A 22,500-nucleotide genomic window follows, 5' to 3' on the forward strand; every position below is an offset into this window, starting at 1 on the left:
GAGCAGAGTAAACTTCAGGAGTGAATAAAGGAGTGAATAAAGGGGTAAATAGACGTTACTCTGTCTGAGTGTCCGGTGGCCGTGGCCAGCACCCGTCCTCTCCTCCAGTCCCAAACACACAGAGTGTTCTTAGCATCCAGGCCGACCGACACCAGGCGCTACACACACACACACACACACACACACACACACACACACACACACACACACACACACACACACACACACACACACACCACACACACACACACACACACACACACACACACACACACACACACACACACACACACACACACACACACACACACACACACACACACACACACACACACACACACACACACACACACACACACACACACACTTGATTAACATCCGTTTAGTTTCACCTTGTTTACATATGACACACCCCCTCCACACTTAGCTCCACCCCCTCCACACTTAGCTCCACCGCCTCCACACTTAGCCCCACCCCCTCCACACTTAGCTCTTGTGATTGGACGCCCACCCATTGGCTCGTTATGTTAGCTGAGTGTTCAGTCTGTAATTGAATATATTGTATAGTTGTATTAATATATATTGGAGTTCCCCAAGGCAGCGTCCTGGGGCCTCTGCTCTAGTGTCCTGGGGCCTCTGCTCTAGTGTCCTGGGGCCTCTGCTCTAGCGTCCTGGGGCCTCTGCTCTAGTGTCCTGGGGCCTCTGCTCTAGCGTCCTGGGGCCTCTGCTCTAGCGTCCTGGGGCCTCTGCTCTAGCGTCCTGGGGCCTCTGCTCTAGTGTCCTGGGGCCTCTGCTCTAGTGTCCTGGGGCCTCTGCTCTAGTGTCCTGGGGCCTCTGCTCTAGTGTCCTGGGGCCTCTGCTCTAGTGTCCTGGGGCCTCTGCTCTAGTGTCCTGGGGCCTCTTCTCTAGCGTCCTGGGGCCTCTGCTCTAGCGTCCTGGGGCCTCTGCTCTAGTGTCCTGGGGCCTCTGCTCTAGTGTCCTGGGGCCTCTGCTCTAGTGTCCTGGGGCCTCTGCTCTAGTGTCCTGGGGCCTCTGCTCTAGTGTCCTGGGGCCTCTGCTCTAGTGTCCTGGGGCCCTCTTCTCTAGCGTCCTGGGGCCTCTGCTCTAGCGTCCTGGGGCCTCTGCTCTAGCGTCCTGGGGCCTCTGCTCTAGTGTCCTGGGGCCTCTGCTCTAGTGTCCTGGGGCCTCTGCTCTAGTGTCCCTGGGGCCTCTGCTCTAGTGTCCTGGGGCCTCTGCTCTAGTGGTCCTGGGGCCTCTTCTCTAGCGTCCTGGGGCCTCTGCTCTAGCGTCCTGGGGCCTCTGCTCTAGTGTCCTGGGGCCTCTGCTCTAGTGTCCTGGGGCCTCTGCTCTAGTGTCCTGGGGCCTCTGCTCTAGTGTCCTGGGCCTCTGCTCTAGTGTCCTGCTCTAGTGTCCTGGGGCCTCTGCTCTAGTGTCCTGGGGCCTCTGCTCTAGTGTCCTGGGGGCCTCTGCTCTAGTGTCCTGGGGCCTCTGCTCTAGTGTCCTGGGGCCTCTGCTCTAGTGTCCTGGGGCCTCTGCTCTAGTGTCCTGGGGCCTCTGCTCTAGTGTCCTGGGGCCTCTGCTCTAGTGTCCTGGGGCCTCTGCTCTAGTGTCCTGGGGCCTCTGCTGTTAAACTATAGAGCTCAAACTAACTCATTCTACTAAACCATCAAAGACACATCGATCATCGATGAGATTATTATTCAGTTCTCATAAAGAGAGTAGTGAATCTCCTCTCATGCAACACCAAGAGATGAGCGGTGTTGGTGACGTCAGTGACCTCACAGTGACCTCACAGTGACCTCACAGCGAGCGCAGCACGGAGGCCTGTGATTGGCTGACGCAGCACTGACAGGTTTCTACACATGGGGGTTTAGTGATGGGGGTCAGGGCTCACCTGTCCGTCGGAGTCGAAGGCGAGGCAGGCGACCCCGTGAGAGTGCACGTCCCTCAGGATGGAGACGGTCTGCATGGCGTAGGTGTCCCAGATGCAGATGAAGGGGTCCTTCCCCACCTGGCCCGTGGCCACCTGGACCTTATCAGGGTGCAGCGCCAGACTGCAACACATCACAGATATGATATGATCTCTCTCTCTCTCTCACTCCGTAGATTTCAGTTTGAAGGTGAAACTAAAACATCTGAGTCGACAAAACAACGAAACGTCGACTCATCTTGTCGGGCAGATCCCTGAATCTGATGAGTCGACGTTTCATCAGGCGAGGTGACGTCAGTGACCTCACAGCGAGCGCAGCACGGAGGCCTGTGATTGGCTGACGCAGCACTGACAGGTTTCTGCACAGACCAGCAGACTGGGGCATCAGCTGTCCATGTCAGAATAAATATATATATCTGTCATTTTGTGTTTTGAAAACAAATAAACACAATATTTTGAGAAAGAAATTGAAATATTTTGAGAAAGAAAATAAAATGTTGAAAAAATATATTTTAAGAGAAAAAGTCGGAATATTTTAAGAAGAAAATGTTAAATATTTAATGTTTTTTTATATTTATATGAATAATAATAGTATTGAAATGTTGTTCTAAGATGTTATGAAGCAGAGCAGTTTATGATCTAACACCAGAGAGCTGTCAGAGCAGTGCATCATGGGAAACTCTCCGTCAGCGTCTTCATCACAGTCTTCCTCCCCCCACCTGTCCTAATGAAGACGAGTGGCTTCCTGTTCTTTCTGTCCTCTTCTGAATTCCCTTTACAATTTCTTAATTTAAAAAAAAAAGGTAAGATGGTTTGTAACTGTTGACTCTTTATGCAAATTAAAATAAAATATAAAAAAATGTAAGGGGACAAACCACAACTAAATTATAATTAAAAAAAACTAAATTCCTTTAATAATCATAAAGGAATTTTCTATTCTCTCTTCCCCCTTCATTCTTGTAATTGTATTTTTCGATGTTTACGGTGTTTTAATGACTGTTCTGAATGCATGTAAAGGTCCTTACACCCCAAACTGACACCAAAGAACACGTCCCGACGGAAAGTCGCCTCACGTCGCCTCACATCGCCTCACATCGCCTCACATCGCCTCGCGTCGCCTTGCCTCGCGTCGCCTTGCCTCGCGTCGCCTTGCCTCACGTCGCCTCACGTCGCCTCACATCGCCTCGCGTCGCCTTGCCTCACATCGCCTTGCCTCACATCGCCTCGCGTCGCCTTGCCTCACATTGCCTTGCCTCACGTCGCCTCGCGTCGCCTTGCGTCGCCTCGCCTCGCCTCACGTCGCCTCACGTCGCCTCACGTCGCCTCACATCGCCTCGCGTCGCCTTGCCTCACATTGCCTTGCCTCACGTCGCCTCGCGTCGCCTCGCGTCGCCTCGCCTCGCCTCACGTCGCCTCACGTCGCGTCACGTCGCCTCACGTCTCCTGCGTCTTGGCCATGTTTCGCACTGGAACACACCGCAAAGACTTCAGCCAACGGCCGAGAAGCACGCACGAACTGAGTGGCAATAACTCTCCTTACCAGCAGGCGGCGGTAGTGTGTATTCGTCATTCAAAAGAGGCAACCGGAAGACAGACTGCGTGATAACCGAGAGAAGAAGAACAGACTGTGTGATATATACAAACAACAAATAGCGTGTGCGTTCCATGTTCACTCTACAGCCAGAAGCTCACGGGGCTTTCCCCAACCCGTGTCGAGAGCTGGAGTTAAATGAAATCTCAGATTTGCCTTCTTAATAGTTTGTTTGGGTCTCTCACTTCCGTTTCGCTTCTCATGCACTGATTCGCTAGCTGAACAGCCAATCAGAGTGATTTATTTGGCCGACGGCCTTTAGCCGACAGCCTCCCGATTCAACATGTTGAATCGGCGGCGGAAGGTGTCGGCACGGCCGAAAAGACACGACGGTGCGGGACACACCAAGACACACCAATCTGAGTAGGGCGACAGGACGCTCATCGACAGCCCGACATCTATCGACGGCCGAAATCGGCTTGGTGTGTAAGGGACTTAAAGGTGTTTGTATGTGCTTCTGATGCACTTCGTCCTGACACACGCTGTATGAACAGGCTTCAGCTCATTCTCAAAGGCTCATCACGCTCTTTGAGTTTCTAATCGATGACTTCCTGTCTGCGAGGCGTCCTGCAGAGCTCTGTTTAATAAATCCTACAGTAAAGAAAAACTGCTTCTATATCCTACGACCAGTGAACGCACCACCATGTGTGTTTGCATTACTACTAACAGTATGATGCGTTCAGGTACAATCAGTGAAGAGTCTGTGTGTTATATTTTATTTAAAGGTGGGGTAAGTACGTTTGAGAAACCAGCTCGAGTGCGCTAGAATTTGAAAATACACAACCGGAGAAACTCTGCCACTTCCTTACAGAGCCCCTCCTCCAACACACACGAACGCACACATGACCAATGAGGGCACGAGATAAGTTTGTGCACAGATGGAAGGCTGACAGGCAGGTAGGCCATCCAGTTATTTTAGCCGGGCCGGCTCAGATGATTGGTCGTGCTTTTTACAGTACTACGGCTTCCACAGATGATATTTTGATACAAAAAAAGGTGTGTGTGTGTGTGTGTGTGTGGGGGGGGGGGTATCTATGGCAACACTCTCCTGTGGATGTCCTTTTAGATTATATATATTTAAGCAATAGCTCACGACAGGCCGTGGTATATGGCCATTATATCACAGTTAAGGGGCGTGGTTCGGCCCGTATACGCTCAGTATATCACGGCTAAGAACCAATCAGATTGCTTGATTTGACTTGTCCGTTTTATAAATATATATATATAACTTTAATCTCAGTTATTTCCTTAGTGTGAGACTTTACTGGTAGATTGATTATTTAAATCTCAGAGGATATTAAACTTATTTTTGTTGTAAATGAGTATTCTCTGAGATCCAAGTCAGACAGAGAAACTCAGTTCGTCTTTCTCCTAGATTTGAAATGTTTCATTGTTTTCTTAAAATGACGTCGACTCATCGTGTCGGGCAGATTCCTGAACTGATGAGTCGCCGTCTCATCAGGTGAGGTGACGTCAGTGACCTCACAGCGAGCGCAGCACGGAGGCCTGTGATTGGCTGACGCAGCACTGACAGGTTTCTGCACAGAGCAGCAGACTGGGGCATCAGCTGTCCATGTCAGAATAAATATATATATCTGTCATTTTGTGTTTTGAAAACAATAAACAACATTTTTGGGGAAAATAAGTCAAAAATATTTTAAGAACATTTTGAAATATATTGAAAAATATTTTTGAAGTATTTTAAAATAAAACGTTGGAATAATTTGACAAAAAAATTAATATTTTAAGAAGAAGATTTTAAATTGTTCATGTTTTTTCACATTTAAATTATTAATAATAATAATAATAATAATAAATAATGGTTATTACAGTCTCTCAGTTTATGATCTAACACCAGAGAGCTGACTGTCAGAGCAGTGCATCATGGGAAAGGGTTAGGGGTTAGGTAGCTCAGACCCCACGCAGCACCCAGGAAACGACAGCAGTAATCCAGCTCTCACTGTCCGCTCCTCGAGCCTCACAGGGCGGAGCAGCGAGCCCCCCAACGTCCCCCCAACACGGCCCCCAGACCCCACGCAGCATTCTCATGTTTGTCCTTACTGGTGTCATTTCCTGGTTGCTAACAAACGCCATTGTAAAACATAATCACTGATGTTCTGTAACGGTGGTGGACTCATCAGAACAGAGTGGGCGAGCTGACCAATCAGAGCACAGTGGGCTCACAGGGGGGGGGGGGCAGGAGCTCCAACAAGCCGTGTAGGACAGAGAGTGAATACACAGACTATACAGAGATGCTGTGAGAAACCAATGTGAGTTTGGAACATTGAACAATGTCAATCTATTCTAGTAGAGCTCAACTATGGAACTATGATCAGTAGAAATGACCGTGGGACCTTTAAAGTTAAAAAATCGGAATATTTGAATCCATGTTTATGAATATTTTTTGGGGTAAAGATCGGAAATATTAATATTTATAAAACATATGTTGACGCAGCACTGACATGTTTCTGCAGAGACCAGCAGACCCTCACCTGGTGATGTCTCTCACCTGGTGATGTCTCTCACCTGGTGATCACCTGGTGATGTCTCTCACCTGGTGATGTCTCTCACCTGGTGATGTCTCTCACCTGGTGATCACCTGGTGATGTCTCTCACCTGGTGATCACCTGGTGATGTTTCTCACCTGGTGATGTCTCTCACCTGGTGATGTCTCTCACCTGGTGATCACCTGGTGATGTTTCTCACCTGGTGATGTCTCTCACCTGGTGATGTTTCTCACCTGGTGATGTCTCTCACCTGGTGATCACCTGGTGATGTTTCTCACCTGGTGATGTCTCTCACCTGGTGATGTTTCTCACCTGGTGATGTCTCTCACCTGGTGATGTCTCTCACCTGATGATGTTTCTCACCTGGTGATGTTTCTCACCTGGTGATCACCTGGTGATGTCTCTCACCTGGTGATCACCTGGTGATGTTTCTCACCTGGTGATGTCTCTCACCTGGTGATGTCTCTCACCTGATGATCACCTGGTGATGTTTCTCACCTGGTGATCACCTGGTGATGTTTCTCACCTGGTGATGTCTCTCACCTGGTGATGTTTCTCACCTGGTGATGTTTCTCACCTGGTGATCACCTGGTGATGTCTCTCACCTGGTGATCACCTGGTGATGTTTCTCACCTGGTGATCACCTGGTGATGTTTCTCACCTGGTGATGTTTCTCACCTGGTGATCACCTGGTGATGTCTCTCACCTGGTGATCACCTGGTGATGTTTCTCACCTGGTGATGTCTCTCACCTGGTGATCACCTGGTGATGTTTCTCACCTGGTGATCACCTGATGATGTTTCTCACCTGGTGATGTTTCTCACCTGGTGATGTCTCTCACCTGATGATCACCTGGTGATGTTTCTCACCTGGTGATGTCTCTCACCTGGTGATGTCTCTCACCTGGTGATGTCTCTCACCTGGTGATGTTTCTCACCTGGTGATCACCTGGTGATGTTTCTCACCTGGTGATGTCTCTCACCTGGTGATCACCTGGTGATGTTTCTCACCTGGTGATCACCTGATGATGTTTCTCACCTGGTGATGTTTCTCACCTGGTGATGTCTCTCACCTGATGATCACCAGGTGATGTCTCTCACCTGGTGATATCTCTCACCAGGTGATGTCTCTCACCTGGTGATGTCTCTCACCTGGTGATCACCTGGCGATGTCTCTCACCTGGTTATCACCTGGTGCTGTGTCTCTCACCTGGTGATCACCTGGTGATGTCTCTCACCTGGTGATATCTCTCACCTGGTGATCACCTGGTGATGTCTCTCACCAGGTGATGTCTCTCACCTGATGATGTCTCTCACCTGGTGATCACCTGGTGATATCTCTCACCTGGTGATCACCTGGTGATATCTCTCACCTGGTGATGTCTCTCACCTGGTGATGTCTCTCACCTGATGATCACCTGGTGATGTTTCTCACCTGGTGATCACCTGGTGATGTTTCTCACCTGGTGATGTCTCTCACCTGGTGATGTTTCTCACCTGGTGATGTTTCTCACCTGGTGATCACCTGGTGATGTCTCTCACCTGGTGATCACCTGGTGATGTTTCTCACCTGGTGATCACCTGGTGATGTTTCTCACCTGGTGATCACCTGGTGATGTCTCTCACCTGGTGATCACCTGGTGATGTTTCTCACCTGGTGATGTCTCTCACCTGGTGATCACCTGGTGATGTTTCTCACCTGGTGATCACCTGATGATGTTTCTCACCTGGTGATGTTTCTCACCTGGTGATGTCTCTCACCTGATGATCACCTGGTGATGTTTCTCACCTGGTGATGTCTCTCACCTGGTGATGTCTCTCACCTGGTGATGTCTCTCACCTGGTGATGTTTCTCACCTGGTGATCACCTGGTGATGTTTCTCACCTGGTGATGTCTCTCACCTGGTGATCACCTGGTGATGTTTCTCACCTGGTGATCACCTGATGATGTTTCTCACCTGGTGATGTTTCTCACCTGGTGATGTCTCTCACCTGATGATCACCAGGTGATGTCTCTCACCTGGTGATATCTCTCACCAGGTGATGTCTCTCACCTGGTGATGTCTCTCACCTGGTGATCACCTGGCGATGTCTCTCACCTGGTTATCACCTGGTGCTGTGTCTCTCACCTGGTGATCACCTGGTGATGTCTCTCACCTGGTGATATCTCTCACCTGGTGATCACCTGGTGATGTCTCTCACCAGGTGATGTCTCTCACCTGATGATGTCTCTCACCTGGTGATCACCTGGTGATATCTCTCACCTGGTGATCACCTGGTGATATCTCTCACCAGGTGATGTCTCTCACCAGGTGATGTCTCTCACCTGGTGATGTCTCTCACCTGGTGATCACCTGGCGATGTCTCTCACCTGGTTATCACCTGGTGCTGTGTCTCTCACCTGGTGATATCTCTCACCAGGTGATGTCTCTCACCTGGTGAGAGACATCACCTGGTGATCACCTGGTGATATCTCTCACCTGGTGATCACCTGGTGATGTCTCTCACCTGGTTATCACCTGGTGATATCTCTCACCTGGTGATGTCTCTCACCTGGTTATCACCTGGTGCTGTGTCTCTCACCTGGTGATATCTCTCACCAGGTGATGTCTCTCACCTGGTGATCACCTGGTGATATCTCTCACCTGGTGATCACCTGGTGATGTCTCTCACCTGGTTATCACCTGGTGCTGTGTCTCTCACCTGGTGATCACCTGGTGATATCTCTCACCAGGTGATGTCTCTCACCTGGTGATGTCTCTCACCTGGTGATCACCTGGCGATGTCTCTCACCTGGTGATGTCTCTCACCTGGTGATCACCTGGCGATGTCTCTCACCTGGTTATCACCTGGTGCTGTGTCTCTCACCTGGTGATGTCTCTCACCTGGTGATCACCTGGCGATGTCTCTCACCTGGTTATCACCTGGTGCTGTGTCTCTCACCTGGTGATCACCTGGTGATGTCTCTCACCTGGTGATATCTCTCACCTGGTGATCACCTGGTGATGTCTCTCACCTGGTGATGTCTCTCACCTGGTGATCACCTGGCGATGTCTCTCACCTGGTGATCACCTGGCGATGTCTCTCACCTGGTGATCACCTGGTGCTGTGTCTCTCACCTGGTGATCACCTGGTGATGTCTCTCACCTGGTGATATCTCTCACCTGGTGATCACCTGGTGATATCTCTCACCTGGTGATCACCTGGTGATGTCTCTCACCTGATGATGTCATCGTTGTGTCCCAGGTAGAACTTCTGCGTGTGTTCTCTGGGGTTGAAGACCACGCCCACGCCGGCCACGAAGTACAGCAGCTCCTTCCCGGCGGTGTAGAACAGGTTGTTTCTGCACTGGTGCCCTCGGTACCCGTGGATCCACTCGAGGCGCAGCTGGCAGCGCGGAGCCGTCTTATCCGACATCACGTTAGAGAGCTAATGCTGCTGGGAGCTGTAGTCCACTGGCCCTTCAACTGAGCTGCATGCAACTACACTTCCCATAATGCCACGCTGCAGCAGGGGTTTGAGTTTAGGACGATTGTTCTTCAGTGAAATATAAGCTCTTAATGTTTATCTACATTACAAGGCATATGTTGTTTATGATTAAAGCTAATCATTAGCTTGAAGGTATAAGTATATGAACAGGACTACTGTTTCTGATTGTATGTCAAGCGTCTCTGAGCGCTAGGGAAAGTGCTATAACAATGTGTTATGATGATGTATTGATGTTGACCTCCTGCTGTGCGCCTCGTAATCTACAGCAAGGACACACAGAGTTCATTCACACACTCAGCAGGTATCTGGAAGTGTTCTCAGTTCAGCTTCTGCATGAGGACTTGATTATCAGTGACTCACTTTAAAGACTTTTATCGTCTCAAATGTCATCTCTAAGAATATATTCAAGTGTTCTCTTTCTCTCGGAAAGGACAAGAGAAGTGACTTTAGTGCCAGACTTCTTCATAAACATGTTTTACACATCATTCACAAAACTACTGGCTTCTTTTTATATTTATATATATATATATATATATATATGTATCTAATAATAACAACATCTAATTAATATAAGATTTTGTCATAAATCACGACCATCACCAAAATACTGTAAATAGTTTCTAAATGTTTCTCCTGAGTCTGTTGTCTATGAACCTACATCCCGTGAGGTTCTTAAGAGGACTGACAGCACCTGAGTATTCATACATATGAATACACTGATGTATTAATGTATATGAATACACTGATGTATACATGTATATAAACTGATGTATTAATACATATGAATACACTGATGTATTAATGTATATGAATAAACTGATGTATTAATGTATATAAACAGTTCATTCCTATGGAGCTGCTCAGAGGCGCATGAAGCCAATAATAGAGCGACTGTAGATCCAGGAAGTACCCGGATGTGGGCCCACAGAGCGTGCGCAGTAGAGTTTGTCTTAAGCCCCGCCTCCTCTCTGTCAGTCAGATGAATGGAGAGAGAGATGATCTCTGGATTCAGCTTTTAGAGCCTTGTACAGCTTTAACACCGTAATGATTTGAATAAGGGCTGTAAGAGAGTTCCTGCTGGGTGCTTTATCTAGCTCTAAAGAAATGACCCTCTGATTTACACACGTCTCTTTCCCAATGTAAGTCAATGGGGAAAAGTCTTTTCGGGCCAAAATGACGTCACTGGAGTTGTAGTACCACCGTTGGCCGCTACGGTCATTCAGATACGGGCTTCACCGAGAGGAGCGCTTCTTATGACCGGCTATCAGCGGAGCTTAAATGTTGCCGGGAAGGTCGGGATAAAAAATAAATGAAGAATATTAAACAGAATATAATAAATGAGGAGCCAGTGTCACAATAGAACAAAGGAATATCCGTTATTCAGATGGAAATCCTCAAACGAAGCGTCTGGAGGCTGAAATCTGAGGAAATCCCGTTCAGATCCGGAGATTACAGCCCAGATTTATCACCGCTTCTCCCGCATCCAGAGCTCCCGAGCCCGGCTGAAGCCGCTGCTGCTGCCCGGGCCGCGAGGGGGGCGGGGGGGGTCCGGCGGAGAGGAGAGGAGCCCGGCGGGGATCCAGAGACAATCCCGGGGCAGAAACACCCGGAGAACACGGAGAAAATGATGAAGGAAAGTCTGGATGTTAACGGGAATCCCGGAGAGCACCGACAGAGTTAAGAGGGACGGGACACACTCAGCAGTTCTGCTTAGGATTTTCAAAATAAAGTATCTACTGGTTTTTCAAAAATGTAGTAAAATAAAAAGTAGCTTTAAAGCGCTATCATATGCACAGTAGCTACAGTGTGGATATGGCGATACAAAAGCTACCATGGCACTAAAGTTATCCAAACGATTCATGTGTTTTCATAATATCTAAATGACTTTGATTCAATATTTTAAAATGTTTCTTTTATTTTGAAGCCTAATGCCCCGGGTTCCGGTCTGCCTCACGCTAAACTGCGCGCGCTTCCTGCCTCTCGGAATGTCAGGTGCCGTGCAGGTCCGCGCGAGCGCAACAGCGTGAATCACAGTGCGCGTAACTGTGCGCTCAGGAGGCCGCGGTGCATGATGGGAGGTGTAGTCTTTATCTCAAATAGTGAATATTCCTTACCTTTTGAAATAATGAGTTTGTTTTTAGACAAGAGTTTATTTCTAATGACTAAATACTACAAACGACTGTTTTGATGTTAAAATGCATCGTTCCTGTCAATAAAGGTTTACATCTGTATTGTTCTTTCACAAAAATCAATTATTATCTGGATTCTATTTCACTCAGGTGAAATTCATTCAGGTGCTCCTCTGAAGGTGCGTTCAGGTGCTCCTCTGACGGTGCATTCAGGTGCTCCTCTGACGGCGTTCAGGTGCTCCTCTGACGGTGCATTCAGGTGCTCCTCTGACGGCGTTCAGGTGCTCCTCTGACGGTGCATTCAGGTGCTCCTCTGACGGCGTTCAGGTGCTCCTCTGACGGCGTTCAGGGGCTCCTCTGACGGTGCGTTCAGGTGCTCCTCTGACGGCGTTCAGGGGCTCCTCTGACGGTGCGTTCAGGTGCTCCTCTGAAGGTGCGTTCAGGGGCTCCTCTGATGGTGCGTTCAGGGGCTCCTCTGAAGGTGTGTTCAGGTGCTCCTCTGATGGTGCGTTCAGGTGCTCCTCTGAATGTGCGTTAAGGTGCTCCTCTGAAGGTGCGTTCTGCTACAGGTGATACACTCTGCTACAGGTGACACAGCTGCTACAGGTGATACCTGCTACAGGTGATACCTGCTACAGGGGATACCTGCTACAGGGGATACCTGCTACAGGTGATACATCTGCTACAGGTGACACATCTGCTACAGGTGACACATCTGCTACAGGTGATACCTGCTACAGGGGATACCTGCTACAGGTGATACATCTGCTACAGGTGACACATCTGCTACAGGTGATACATCTGCTACAGGTGATACATCTGCTACAGGTGACACATCTGCTACAGGTGACACATCTGCTACAGGTGATACATCTGCTACAGGTGACACATCTGGTGACACATCTGCTACAGGTGACACATCTGCTACAGGTGACACATCTGCTACAGGTGATACATCTGCTACAGGTGACACATCTGCTACAGGTGATACATCTGCTACAGGTGACACATCTGCTACAGGTGACACATATGCTACAGGTGATACATCTGCTACAGGTGACACATCTGCTACAGGTGATACATCTGCTACAGGTGACACATCTGCTACAGGTGATACCTGCTACAGGTGACACATCTGCTACAGGTGACACATCTGCTACAGGTGACACATATGCTACAGGTGATACATCTGCTACAGGTGATACATCTGTAGCAGGTGATACATCTGGTACAGGTGACACATCTGCTACAGGTGATACCTGCTACAGGTGATACCTGCTACAGGTGATACCTGCTACAGGTGACACATCTGCTACAGGTGATACCTGCTACAGGTGATACCTGCTACAGGTGACACATCTGCTACAGGTGACACATCTGCTACAGGTGACACATATGCTACAGGTGGTACATCTGCTACAGGTGACACATCTGCTACAGGTGATACATCTGCTACAGGTGATACCTGCTACAGGTGATACATCTGTTACAGGTGATACCTGCTACAGGTGATACATCTGCTACAGGTGGTACATCTGCTACAGGTGATACATCTGTTACAGGTGATACCTGCTACAGGTGATACCTGCTACAGGTGATACCTGCTACAGGTGATACATCTGCTACAGGTGGTACATCTGCTACAGGTGATACATCTGTTACAGGTGATACCTGCTACAGGTGATACCTGCTACAGGTGATACATCTGTTACAGGTGATACCTGCTACAGGTGATACATCTGCTACAGGTGGTACATCTGCTACAGGTGATACATCTGTTACAGGTGATACCTGCTACAGGTGATACCTGCTACAGGTAATACCTGCTACAGGTGATACATCTGTTACAGGTGATACCTGCTACAGGTGATACATCTGCTACAGGTGATACATCTGCTACAGGTGATACCTGCTACAGGTGATACATCTGCTACAGGTAATACATCTGCTACAGGTGATACATCTGCTACAGGTAATACATCTGCTACAGGTGATACATCTGCTACAGGTAATACATCTGCTACAGGTGATACATCTGCTACAGGTGATACATCTGCTACAGGTGACACATATGCTACAGGTGATACATCTGCTACAGGTGATACATCTGCTACAGGTGATACATCTGCTACAGGTGATACCTGCTACAGGTGATACCTGCTACAGGTGATACATCTGCTACAGGTGATACATCTGCTACAGGTGATACATCTGCTACAGGTGATACCTGCTACAGGTGACACATCTGCTACAGGTGATACCTGCTACAGGTGATACATCTGTTACAGGTGATACATCTGCTACAGGTGACACCTGCTACAGGTGACACATCTGCTACAGGTGATACCTGCTACAGGTGATACATCTGCTACAGGTGATACCTGCTACAGGTGACCCATCTGCTACAGGTCAGTGTGTGAAGGAGAGAATGAAGAGGCTCAGGAGAGTTTCAAAGCTTTAATGACATGTCAGCGTTTACAGGTGCAGTTCATACATGAGAAGCCTTCTGGGTAATACTCGGCTGGGGTCATTCCTATAGGTGTGTTTCTGATTGTGCAGTAAAATGGCTTCCATACATGTGGATCAACAGCAGCACGAGTATCAAAGAGCGGGACCCTGAACGCAGCGCCACGAGAAGCAAAGCAAAGGTTCTACCATTACACAGCGCTCACAGGTTACATGTCGTCTATCTGCAACCCAGGACATTCAAGATCAGGTGATTCAGGCGGAGCATGCAGGTCTTACATCACACACTCAGAACTCAACCAGAAGCCCTATTGGTCCAAGAAGGAGACGCTCTCTGGAGGCGCTCTCTGGAGGCGCCCTCTGGAGGCGCTCTCTGGAGGCGCCCTCTGGAGACGCTCTCTGGAGGCGCCCTCTGGAGGCGCTCTCTGGAGGCGCCCTCTGGAGGCGCTCTCTGGAGGCGCCCTCTGGAGACGCTCTCTGGAGGCGCTCTCTGGAGACGCTCTCTGGAGGCGCTCTCTGGAGACGCTCTCTGGAGACGCTCTCTGAAGACGCTCTCTGGAGGCGCTCTCTGGAGGCGCTCTCTGGAGGCGCTCTCTGGAGGCGCTCTCTGGAGGCGCTCTCTGGAGGCGCCCTCTGGAGGCGCTCTCTGGAGACGCTCTCACAACATGATGAGGACATGACTTCAGAGAAAGTACAAAATTAACAAAATAAAGTTAAAAAACAAAGAGAAGAACGTGGGTCGCTGCGAACGCCTGAAGGAACCAGGTGAAGGAACCAGGTGAAGGAACCAGGGGAAGGAACCAGGGGAAGGAACCAGGTGAAGGAACCAGGGGAAGGAACCAGGGGAAGGAACCAGGTGAAGGAACCAGGTGAAGGAACCAAGTGAAGGAACTAGGTGAAGGAACCATGTGAAGGAACCAGGTGAAGGAACCAGGTGAAGGAACCAGGTGAAGGAACCAGGTGAAGGAACCAGGTGAAGGAAGTTCCCCTTCTGGTTTCTCTCCGATGTTTTGTTAGAACGTCGATGTTAAAACCCAGCAGACGACCACGAGAAGAAATCAAATCTAAAATATATAAAAAACTAAACTGCATTGAGAATAAACACACAGACTTCCTCACGGCGCTCTTTGGTGAAACTCTTCCAGTTGTTCTCGTGGAGTTCTTCCAGCCGTCGCCCTCAAATATCAGCTGCTCCGCTTCCTGTTCAAACTGAATTTTCATAAATCTGTTCTTTTGGAATCACAGAGATAAACAGCTGTGAAGTTGGCCCCAAAGTGAATTCATCTGAGCCACATCTTTCTAAGCTTTATTGAAATGGTTTTCACAGTTTTGTCGGATGCTAATGTGGCTAACGTGTGCGGCGAGCGGTGAGTAATGAAGCGGCTTTATGGCTGGAAAGGCAGTAGATGTGGGAGGGTGAGCGGCTGGCTGACTCCACAGAGGCCTCCGTGAAGTCCTCTCTGAATGCTAACGCGAGTTTCACCAAAGTGTCTCCTCTCTACTGCTTCTTCTTGCTGAACAGGCTGAAGCGCTTCTCCTTCTCCTTCTCCTTCTCTTTGTCCTTCTCTCTCTTCCCGGGACTCGACTCGTTGGGCAGCGTCTGAGCGCGACCCGACACCGGCGTTCCCGGGATGCTGCCGGGAGGCTCGGAGCGGTCGGAACGGTCGGAGCGCTCGGAGCCGGCGTTCAGGACCGCCGCGATCCAGGAACTCATCTCCTCCTGAGGGGGAGGCACCACAGGTTAGAGAGGGACACACACACACACACACACCACACACACACACACACACACACACACACACACACACACACACACACACACACACACACACACACACACACACACACACCACACACACACACACACACACACACACACACACACACACACACACACACACACACACACACACACACATCACACACATCCTTTTATTTGTTTTCAAAGCCCTAAATGGGCTGGCTCCGGCCTATATAGCTGAACTCCTCCAGCGCTACACCCCAGCCAGATCTTTAAGGTCTGCTGACCAGCTGCTGCTGGTAGTGCCCAAGACCAGGCTCAAAACCCGAGGGCACCGAGCCTTCTCAGCAGCTGGCCCTAGGCTCTGGAACACTCTGCCCCTCCATGTGAGGTCGGCCCAGACCCTAGGGGGTTTTAAATCTACACTAAAAACTCACTTCTTCTCTCTGGCCTTCTAGTTAGAGCGGAGCACGACTCCTGACTTTTCCTTGTGTTTCATTTTTATTTTTGATATATTTCTGTTGTAATTTATTGTCTTTTATTGTGATTGTAGTAATGTGTTTTTATTACATGTACAGCACTTTGGCTCGACCAAAAATCGCTTTTAAATGTGCTTTATAAATAAAACTTGATTTGCTTTGATAACAAAGGACTGGCTTATCTAAAGCCTGTTGAGTAGCACTTGAAATGTTTTGGCTCTATGAAACCTGATGTTCTTATATGATTCTGTTTTCTTCTAGTTTGTATCTTCTTGGTCGGATGCACTGATTGTAAGTCTCTTTGGAGAAAAGCCTCAGCTAAATGTGATGTATTTGTACTCCACTACTCCCACCTCTGGTCGTTAGAGACAGCAGCAGGTAAATATAAATACCAGTGTTTCTCAAAGTGTGGTCCTTGAGCGACCCCTAGTGGTCCTTGAGCGACCCCTAGTGGTCCTTGAGCGACCCCTAGTGGTCCTTGAGTATATGAGGTGTAAAACCTGTGAGCATTTAAATTCTCATAAAGGAAATGCTTATATAATCTGTATTTGTGTTGATCTAATGTGTGAACGAGGCGATACAGAGAAGCTGTCTGTATCAGGCTGTGATGTGTTATCAAGGGTTGGAGTGCTGAGCATACACAGAGCTGTTTCTGTGTCCCTGAAGGCAGCATCTCCCTCGTCCAATGGGATTAGTACAGCAGGACATACCTTCATATGTTTAAATACAATGTCCGACCGAAACATTTACAGAGCAGGTACTTAGTGATGAAATAAAAAGACTCACTTCATCTTTGGCTTGGAACAGATACTCGTTTCCATCAGCAGCTCTAAACAAAGAGAAATATGATATTACACAGGACTCTTTAAAGTAGAGACACTACATACTGATATACACCTGAACATCAGCAGAAGAGGACTCTTTAAAGTAGAGACACTACATGCTGATATACACCTGAACATCAGCAGAAGAGGACTCTTTAAAGTAGAGACACTACATACTGATATACACCTGAACATCAGCAGGAGAGGACTCTTTAAAGTAGAGACACTACATACTGATATACACCTGAACATCAGCAGGAGAGGACTCTTTAAAGTAGAGACACTACATACTGATATACACCTGAACATCAGCAGGAGAGGACTCTTTAAAGTAGAGACACTACATACTGATATACACCTGAACATCAGCAGGAGAGGACTCTTTAAAGTAGAGACACTACATACTGATATACACCTGAACATCAGCAGGAGAGGACTCTTTAAAGTAGAGACACTACATACTGATATACACCTGCACATCAGCAGGAGAGGACTCTTTAAAGTAGAGACACTACATACTGATATACACCTGAACATCAGCAGGAGAGGACTCTTTAAAGTAGAGACACTACATACCGATATACACCTGAACATCAGCAGGAGAGGACTCTTTAAAGTAGAGACACTACATACCGATATACACCTGAACATCAGCAGGAGAGGACTCTTTAAAGTAGAGACACTACATACTGATATACACCTGAACATCAGCAGGAGAGGACTCTTTAAAGTAGAGACACTACATACTGATATACACCTGAACATCAGCAGGAGAGGACTCTTTAAAGTAGAGACACTACATACTGATATACACCTGAACATCAGCAGGAGAGGACTCTTTAAAGTAGAGACACTACATACTGATATACACCTGAACATCAGCAGGAGAGGACTCTTTAAAGTAGAGACACTACATACTGATATACACCTGAACATCAGCAGGAGAGGACTCTTTAAAGTAGAGACACTACATACTGATATACACCTGAACATCAGCAGGAGAGGACTCTTTAAAGTAGAGACACTAAATACTGATATACACTTGAACATCAGCAGGAGAGGACTGTTTAAAGTAGAGACACTAAATACTGATATACACCTGAACATCAGCAGGAGAGGACTCTTTAAAGTAGAGACACTACATACTGATATACACCTGAACATCAGCAGGAGAGGACTCTTTAAAGTAGAGACACTACATACTGATATACACCTGAACATCAGCAGGAGAGGACTCTTTAAAGTAGAGACACTACATACTGATATACACCTGAACATCAGCAGGAGAGGACTCTTTAAAGTAGAGACACTACATACTGATATACACCTGAACATCAGCAGGAGAGGACTCTTTAAAGTAGAGACACTACATACTGATATACACCTGAACATCAGCAGGAGAGGACTCTTTAAAGTAGAGACACTACACACTGATATACACCTGAACATCAGCAGGAGAGGACTCTTTAAAGTAGAGACACTACATACTGATATACACCTGAACATCAGCAGGAGAGGACTCTTTAAAGTAGAGACACTACACACTGATATACACCTGAACATCAGCAGGAGAGGACTCTTTAAAGTAGAGACACTACATACTGATATACACCTGAACATCAGCAGGAGAGGACTCTTTAAAGTAGAGACACTACATACTGATATACACCTGAACATCAGCAGGAGAGGACTCTTTAAAGTAGAGACACTACATACTGATATACACCTGAACATGATGTTTAGATAAAGTTCCCTCACCGTAGTTTGAAGACGTGCTTCTTCTTCTTGTATTCTGAGGCCACGTCACAGACGGCGTCCTGCAGGCGCAGCGATGTTTCTCCGTGATACGAGAGGCCAGTCGCCGCCGCCTTCCCGTCTTTATAGAAACTCACTTCCTGTTTGTTGACCACGCAGTACACGTTGTGCCACGACCTGCCAATCACAGTCAACTTTATTGTCAGTCTTTCAGTTTGTGTGTACAGAGAGATCAAAATACCGTTTCCCACAATCCAGAGGAATATAAAATACAAATATATATAAAAATATGTATATCCTATATATACTCAACAGCAGACACATTTATACATGTGCACACATTAAGAATGAACATTAGACGGTCTGTAGCAGCGAGAGGATTAATAACACACTCCATTCACACTTAATGTATATATAATATCCTGCTTTATATTTTGTTACTGTACATTTCTATTTTCCACAAGTATATTTGAGATGTTCACATTTTGGATTGTTTATTTTTAGTCTTTTAAATTCTCTATTGTTCAATGCCTCTTCTTTTTATGCTGCTGCAACGCAAACATTTCCTAAATTGGGATCAATATAGTACTTCTATTTTATCTTATCTTATACAACACTCTGGAACTTTATCGACAACCAAAGCTAACACAGCTAGCCAGACGTCTCATATTGTTTAAGTGGAAAGAAACATTTCCTGCAACTTTAAGCTGTGGATTAAAGATCTTACACATCATTTGACATTAGAGAAAATTGGACATTTGTTGGAGGCCTTCTTGTTAGGCCCCTCCCACTCGTGTGTGTGTCTGTGTTTACCTATTGGAGGCCTTCTTGTTAGGCCCCTCCCACTCGTGTGTGTGTCTGTGTTTACCTATTGGAGGCCTTCTTGTTAGGCCCCTCCCACTCGTGTGTGTGTCTGTGTTTACCTATTGGAGGCCTTCTTGTTAGGCCCCTCCCACTCGTGTGTGTGTCTGTGTTTACCTATTGGAGGCATTCTTGTTAGGCCCCTCCCACTCGTGTGTGTGTCTGTGTTTACCTATTGGAGGCCTTCTTGTTAGGCCCCTCCCACTCGTGTGTGTGTCTGTGTTTACCTATTGGAGGCCTTCTTGTTAGGCCCCTCCCACTCGTGTGTGTGTCTGTGTTTACCTATTGGAGGCCTTCTTGTTAGGCCCCTCCCACTCGTGTGTGTGTCTGTGTTTACCTATTGGAGGCCTTCTTGTTAGGCCCCTCCCACTCGTGTGTGTGTCTGTGTTTACCTGTTGGAGGCCTTCTTGTTAGGCCCCTCCCACTCGTGTGTGTGTCTGTGTTTACCTATTGGAGGCCTTCTTGTTAGGCCCCTCCCACTCGTGTGTGTGTCTGTGTTTACCTATTGGAGGCATTCTTGTTAGGCCCCTCCCACTCGTGTGTGTGTCTGTGTTTACCTATTGGAGGCCTTCTTGTTAGGCCCCTCCCACTCATGTGTGTGTCTGTGTTTACCTATTGGAGGCCTTCTTGTTAGGCCCCTCCCTCACGTGTGTGTGTCTGTGTTTACCTATTGGAGGCCTTCTTGTTAGGCCCCTCCCACTCGTGTGTGTGTCTGTGTTTACCTATTGGAGGCCTTCTTGTTAGGCCCCTCCCACTCGTGTGTGTGTCTGTGTTTACCTATTGGAGGCATTCTTGTTAGGCCCCTCCCACTCGTGTGTGTGTCTGTGTTTACCTATTGGAGGCCTTCTTGTTAGGCCCCTCCCACTCGTGTGTGTGTCTGTGTTTACCTATTGGAGGCCTTCTTGTTAGGCCCCTCCCACTCGTGTGTGTGTCTGTGTTTACCTATTGGAGGCCTTCTTGTTAGGCCCCTCCCACTCGTGTGTGTGTCTGTGTTTACCTATTGGAGGCCTTCTTGTTAGGCCCCTCCCACTCGTGTGTGTGTCTGTGTTTACCTATTGGAGGCCTTCTTGTTAGGCCCCTCCCACTCGTGTGTGTGTCTGTGTTTACCTATTGGAGGCCTTCTTGTTAGGCCCCTCCCACTCGTGTGTGTGTCTGTGTTTACCTATTGGAGGCCTTCTTGTTAGGCCCCTCCCACTTGTGTGTGTGTCTGTGTTTACCTATTGGAGGCCTTCTTGTTAGGCCCCTCCCACTCGTGTGTGTGTCTGTGTTTACCTATTGGAGGCCTTCTTGTTAGGCCCCTCCCACTCGTGTGTGTGTCTGTGTTTACCTATTGGAGGCCTTCTTGTTAGGCCCCTCCCACTCGTGTGTGTGTCTGTGTTTACCTATTGGAGGCCTTCTTGTTAGGCCCCTCCCACTCGTGTGTGTGTCTGTGTTTACCTATTGGAGGCCTTCTTGTTAGGCCCCTCCCACTTGTGTGTGTGTCTGTGTTTACCTATTGGAGGCCTTCTTGTTAGGCCCCTCCCACTCGTGTGTGTGTCTGTGTTTACCTGTTGGAGGCCTTCTTGTTAGGCCCCTCCCACTCGTGTGTGTGTCTGTGTTTACCTATTGGAGCCCTTCTTGTTAGGCCCCTCCCACTCGTGTGTGTGTCTGTGTTTACCTGTTGGAGGCCTTCTTGTTAGGCCCCTCCCACTCGTGTGTGTGTCTGTGTTTACCTATTGGAGCCCTTCTTGTTAGGCCCCTCCCACTCGTGTGTGTGTCTGTGTTTACCTGTTGGAGGCCTTCTTGTTAGGCCCCTCCCACTCGTGTTTCCGGTGCAGGTTCCCCTCCAGCAGGGTCCCGGCGTCGGGGGTGCGGAGGGGCAGCGTGGAGGCCTGGCTGCTCTTCTTCCTGGAGGGGGGGGGCGAGCTGCCGGGGCTCGGGTCCTTAGAGCCGCCGTCACCGTTCACCATGGGGGGAGCGACCACCCCCTCCTGACACACACACACACACACACAGTCATTATGAGGGTCTGAGACCAGAGGTCATGACGGCAGATGCGCGTCACTATAACTCGCATGAGATAGGATCAATTTAATCGACGTGCAAAACACACACAACGCACTTTTGACCCCCGCAACATATATGAAAAATCACCAAATGTTGCACGCGCGTCACGACTGGTGAAAATTGCGATGTGTAATTGGTTCCGGAACTCTGCGTGAAAAAATGTGCAGGCCACGCCCACTTCCATTTTTAACGTAAACTCCCCCCACTTTCACGTAAAAAAACGAAAATCGCTACGTAAATCTAAAGTGAGGTGTATAAAAAAACGTACAGGAAGTCGGCCATTTTGAATTTGGCGTTGGGAAAACACAATTAATCACGTTTTCCCTCTCCGTACTTCAGAGATCTCCGAGAGATTTTATCCGATCGACTCCAAGTTCGGCGGGTAGCGGCTAACCCCATAACCCTAACCCTATACAATATATATATATTATGTGAAGTAACACCAATATTTAGGAACAATTAAAATGTATTTTATCAAAACAACACACGTTTAATTTCAGAATAAATGAAGATAATAAATAAAGGTAATTAATAAAGGTGTGGTACTGACCGGGGGGGATTCTGGGTCGGAGGGCAGTCCGTTCTGAGTGACGCTGCAGAGACACAAACACTTCCTGTTACTGAACGCCTTTACTCTGGAAACAGGAAGTACACATGGTGTTTTATTTTTGAAAACCTCTGCT

The 22,500-nt window shown here is 48.0% G+C and overlaps 2 protein-coding genes across 2 annotated transcripts in view; both read right to left on the bottom strand.

Annotated features, from left to right (window-relative positions):
- Positions 1-59: 59 nt before the first annotated feature.
- LOC117474442 (echinoderm microtubule-associated protein-like 6) lies at positions 60-9,983 on the bottom strand (the record flags this gene model as incomplete). The annotated part of the gene is made up of 3 exons (XM_034120223.1): positions 9,248-9,983; positions 1,895-2,054; positions 60-158 (listed from the first exon to the last, which is right to left on the bottom strand). Coding segments are annotated over exons 1-3 (456 nt in total), but the record flags the coding sequence as incomplete, so codon positions are not given.
- A 4,696-nt stretch (positions 9,984-14,679) lies between these two features.
- LOC117474441 (spectrin beta chain, non-erythrocytic 1-like) overlaps positions 14,680-22,500 on the bottom strand; it is a gene marked incomplete at its 5' end in the record, with an annotated part of 27,598 nt that continues 19,777 nt past the window's right edge. Inside the window, 6 exon segments of the mRNA XM_034120221.1 lie at positions 14,680-15,831; positions 17,118-17,160; positions 18,914-19,087; positions 21,539-21,741; positions 22,368-22,410; positions 22,494-22,500. The exon segment at positions 22,494-22,500 is cut by the window's right edge and continues 100 nt beyond it. Coding sequence (XP_033976112.1) covers positions 15,610-15,831; positions 17,118-17,160; positions 18,914-19,087; positions 21,539-21,741; positions 22,368-22,410; positions 22,494-22,500 — 692 coding nt within the window.

This window comes from Trematomus bernacchii, unplaced genomic scaffold (assembly GCF_902827165.1).
Source record: "Trematomus bernacchii unplaced genomic scaffold, fTreBer1.1, whole genome shotgun sequence".
NCBI classification, from domain to species: Eukaryota; Metazoa; Chordata; class Actinopteri; order Perciformes; family Nototheniidae; genus Trematomus; species Trematomus bernacchii.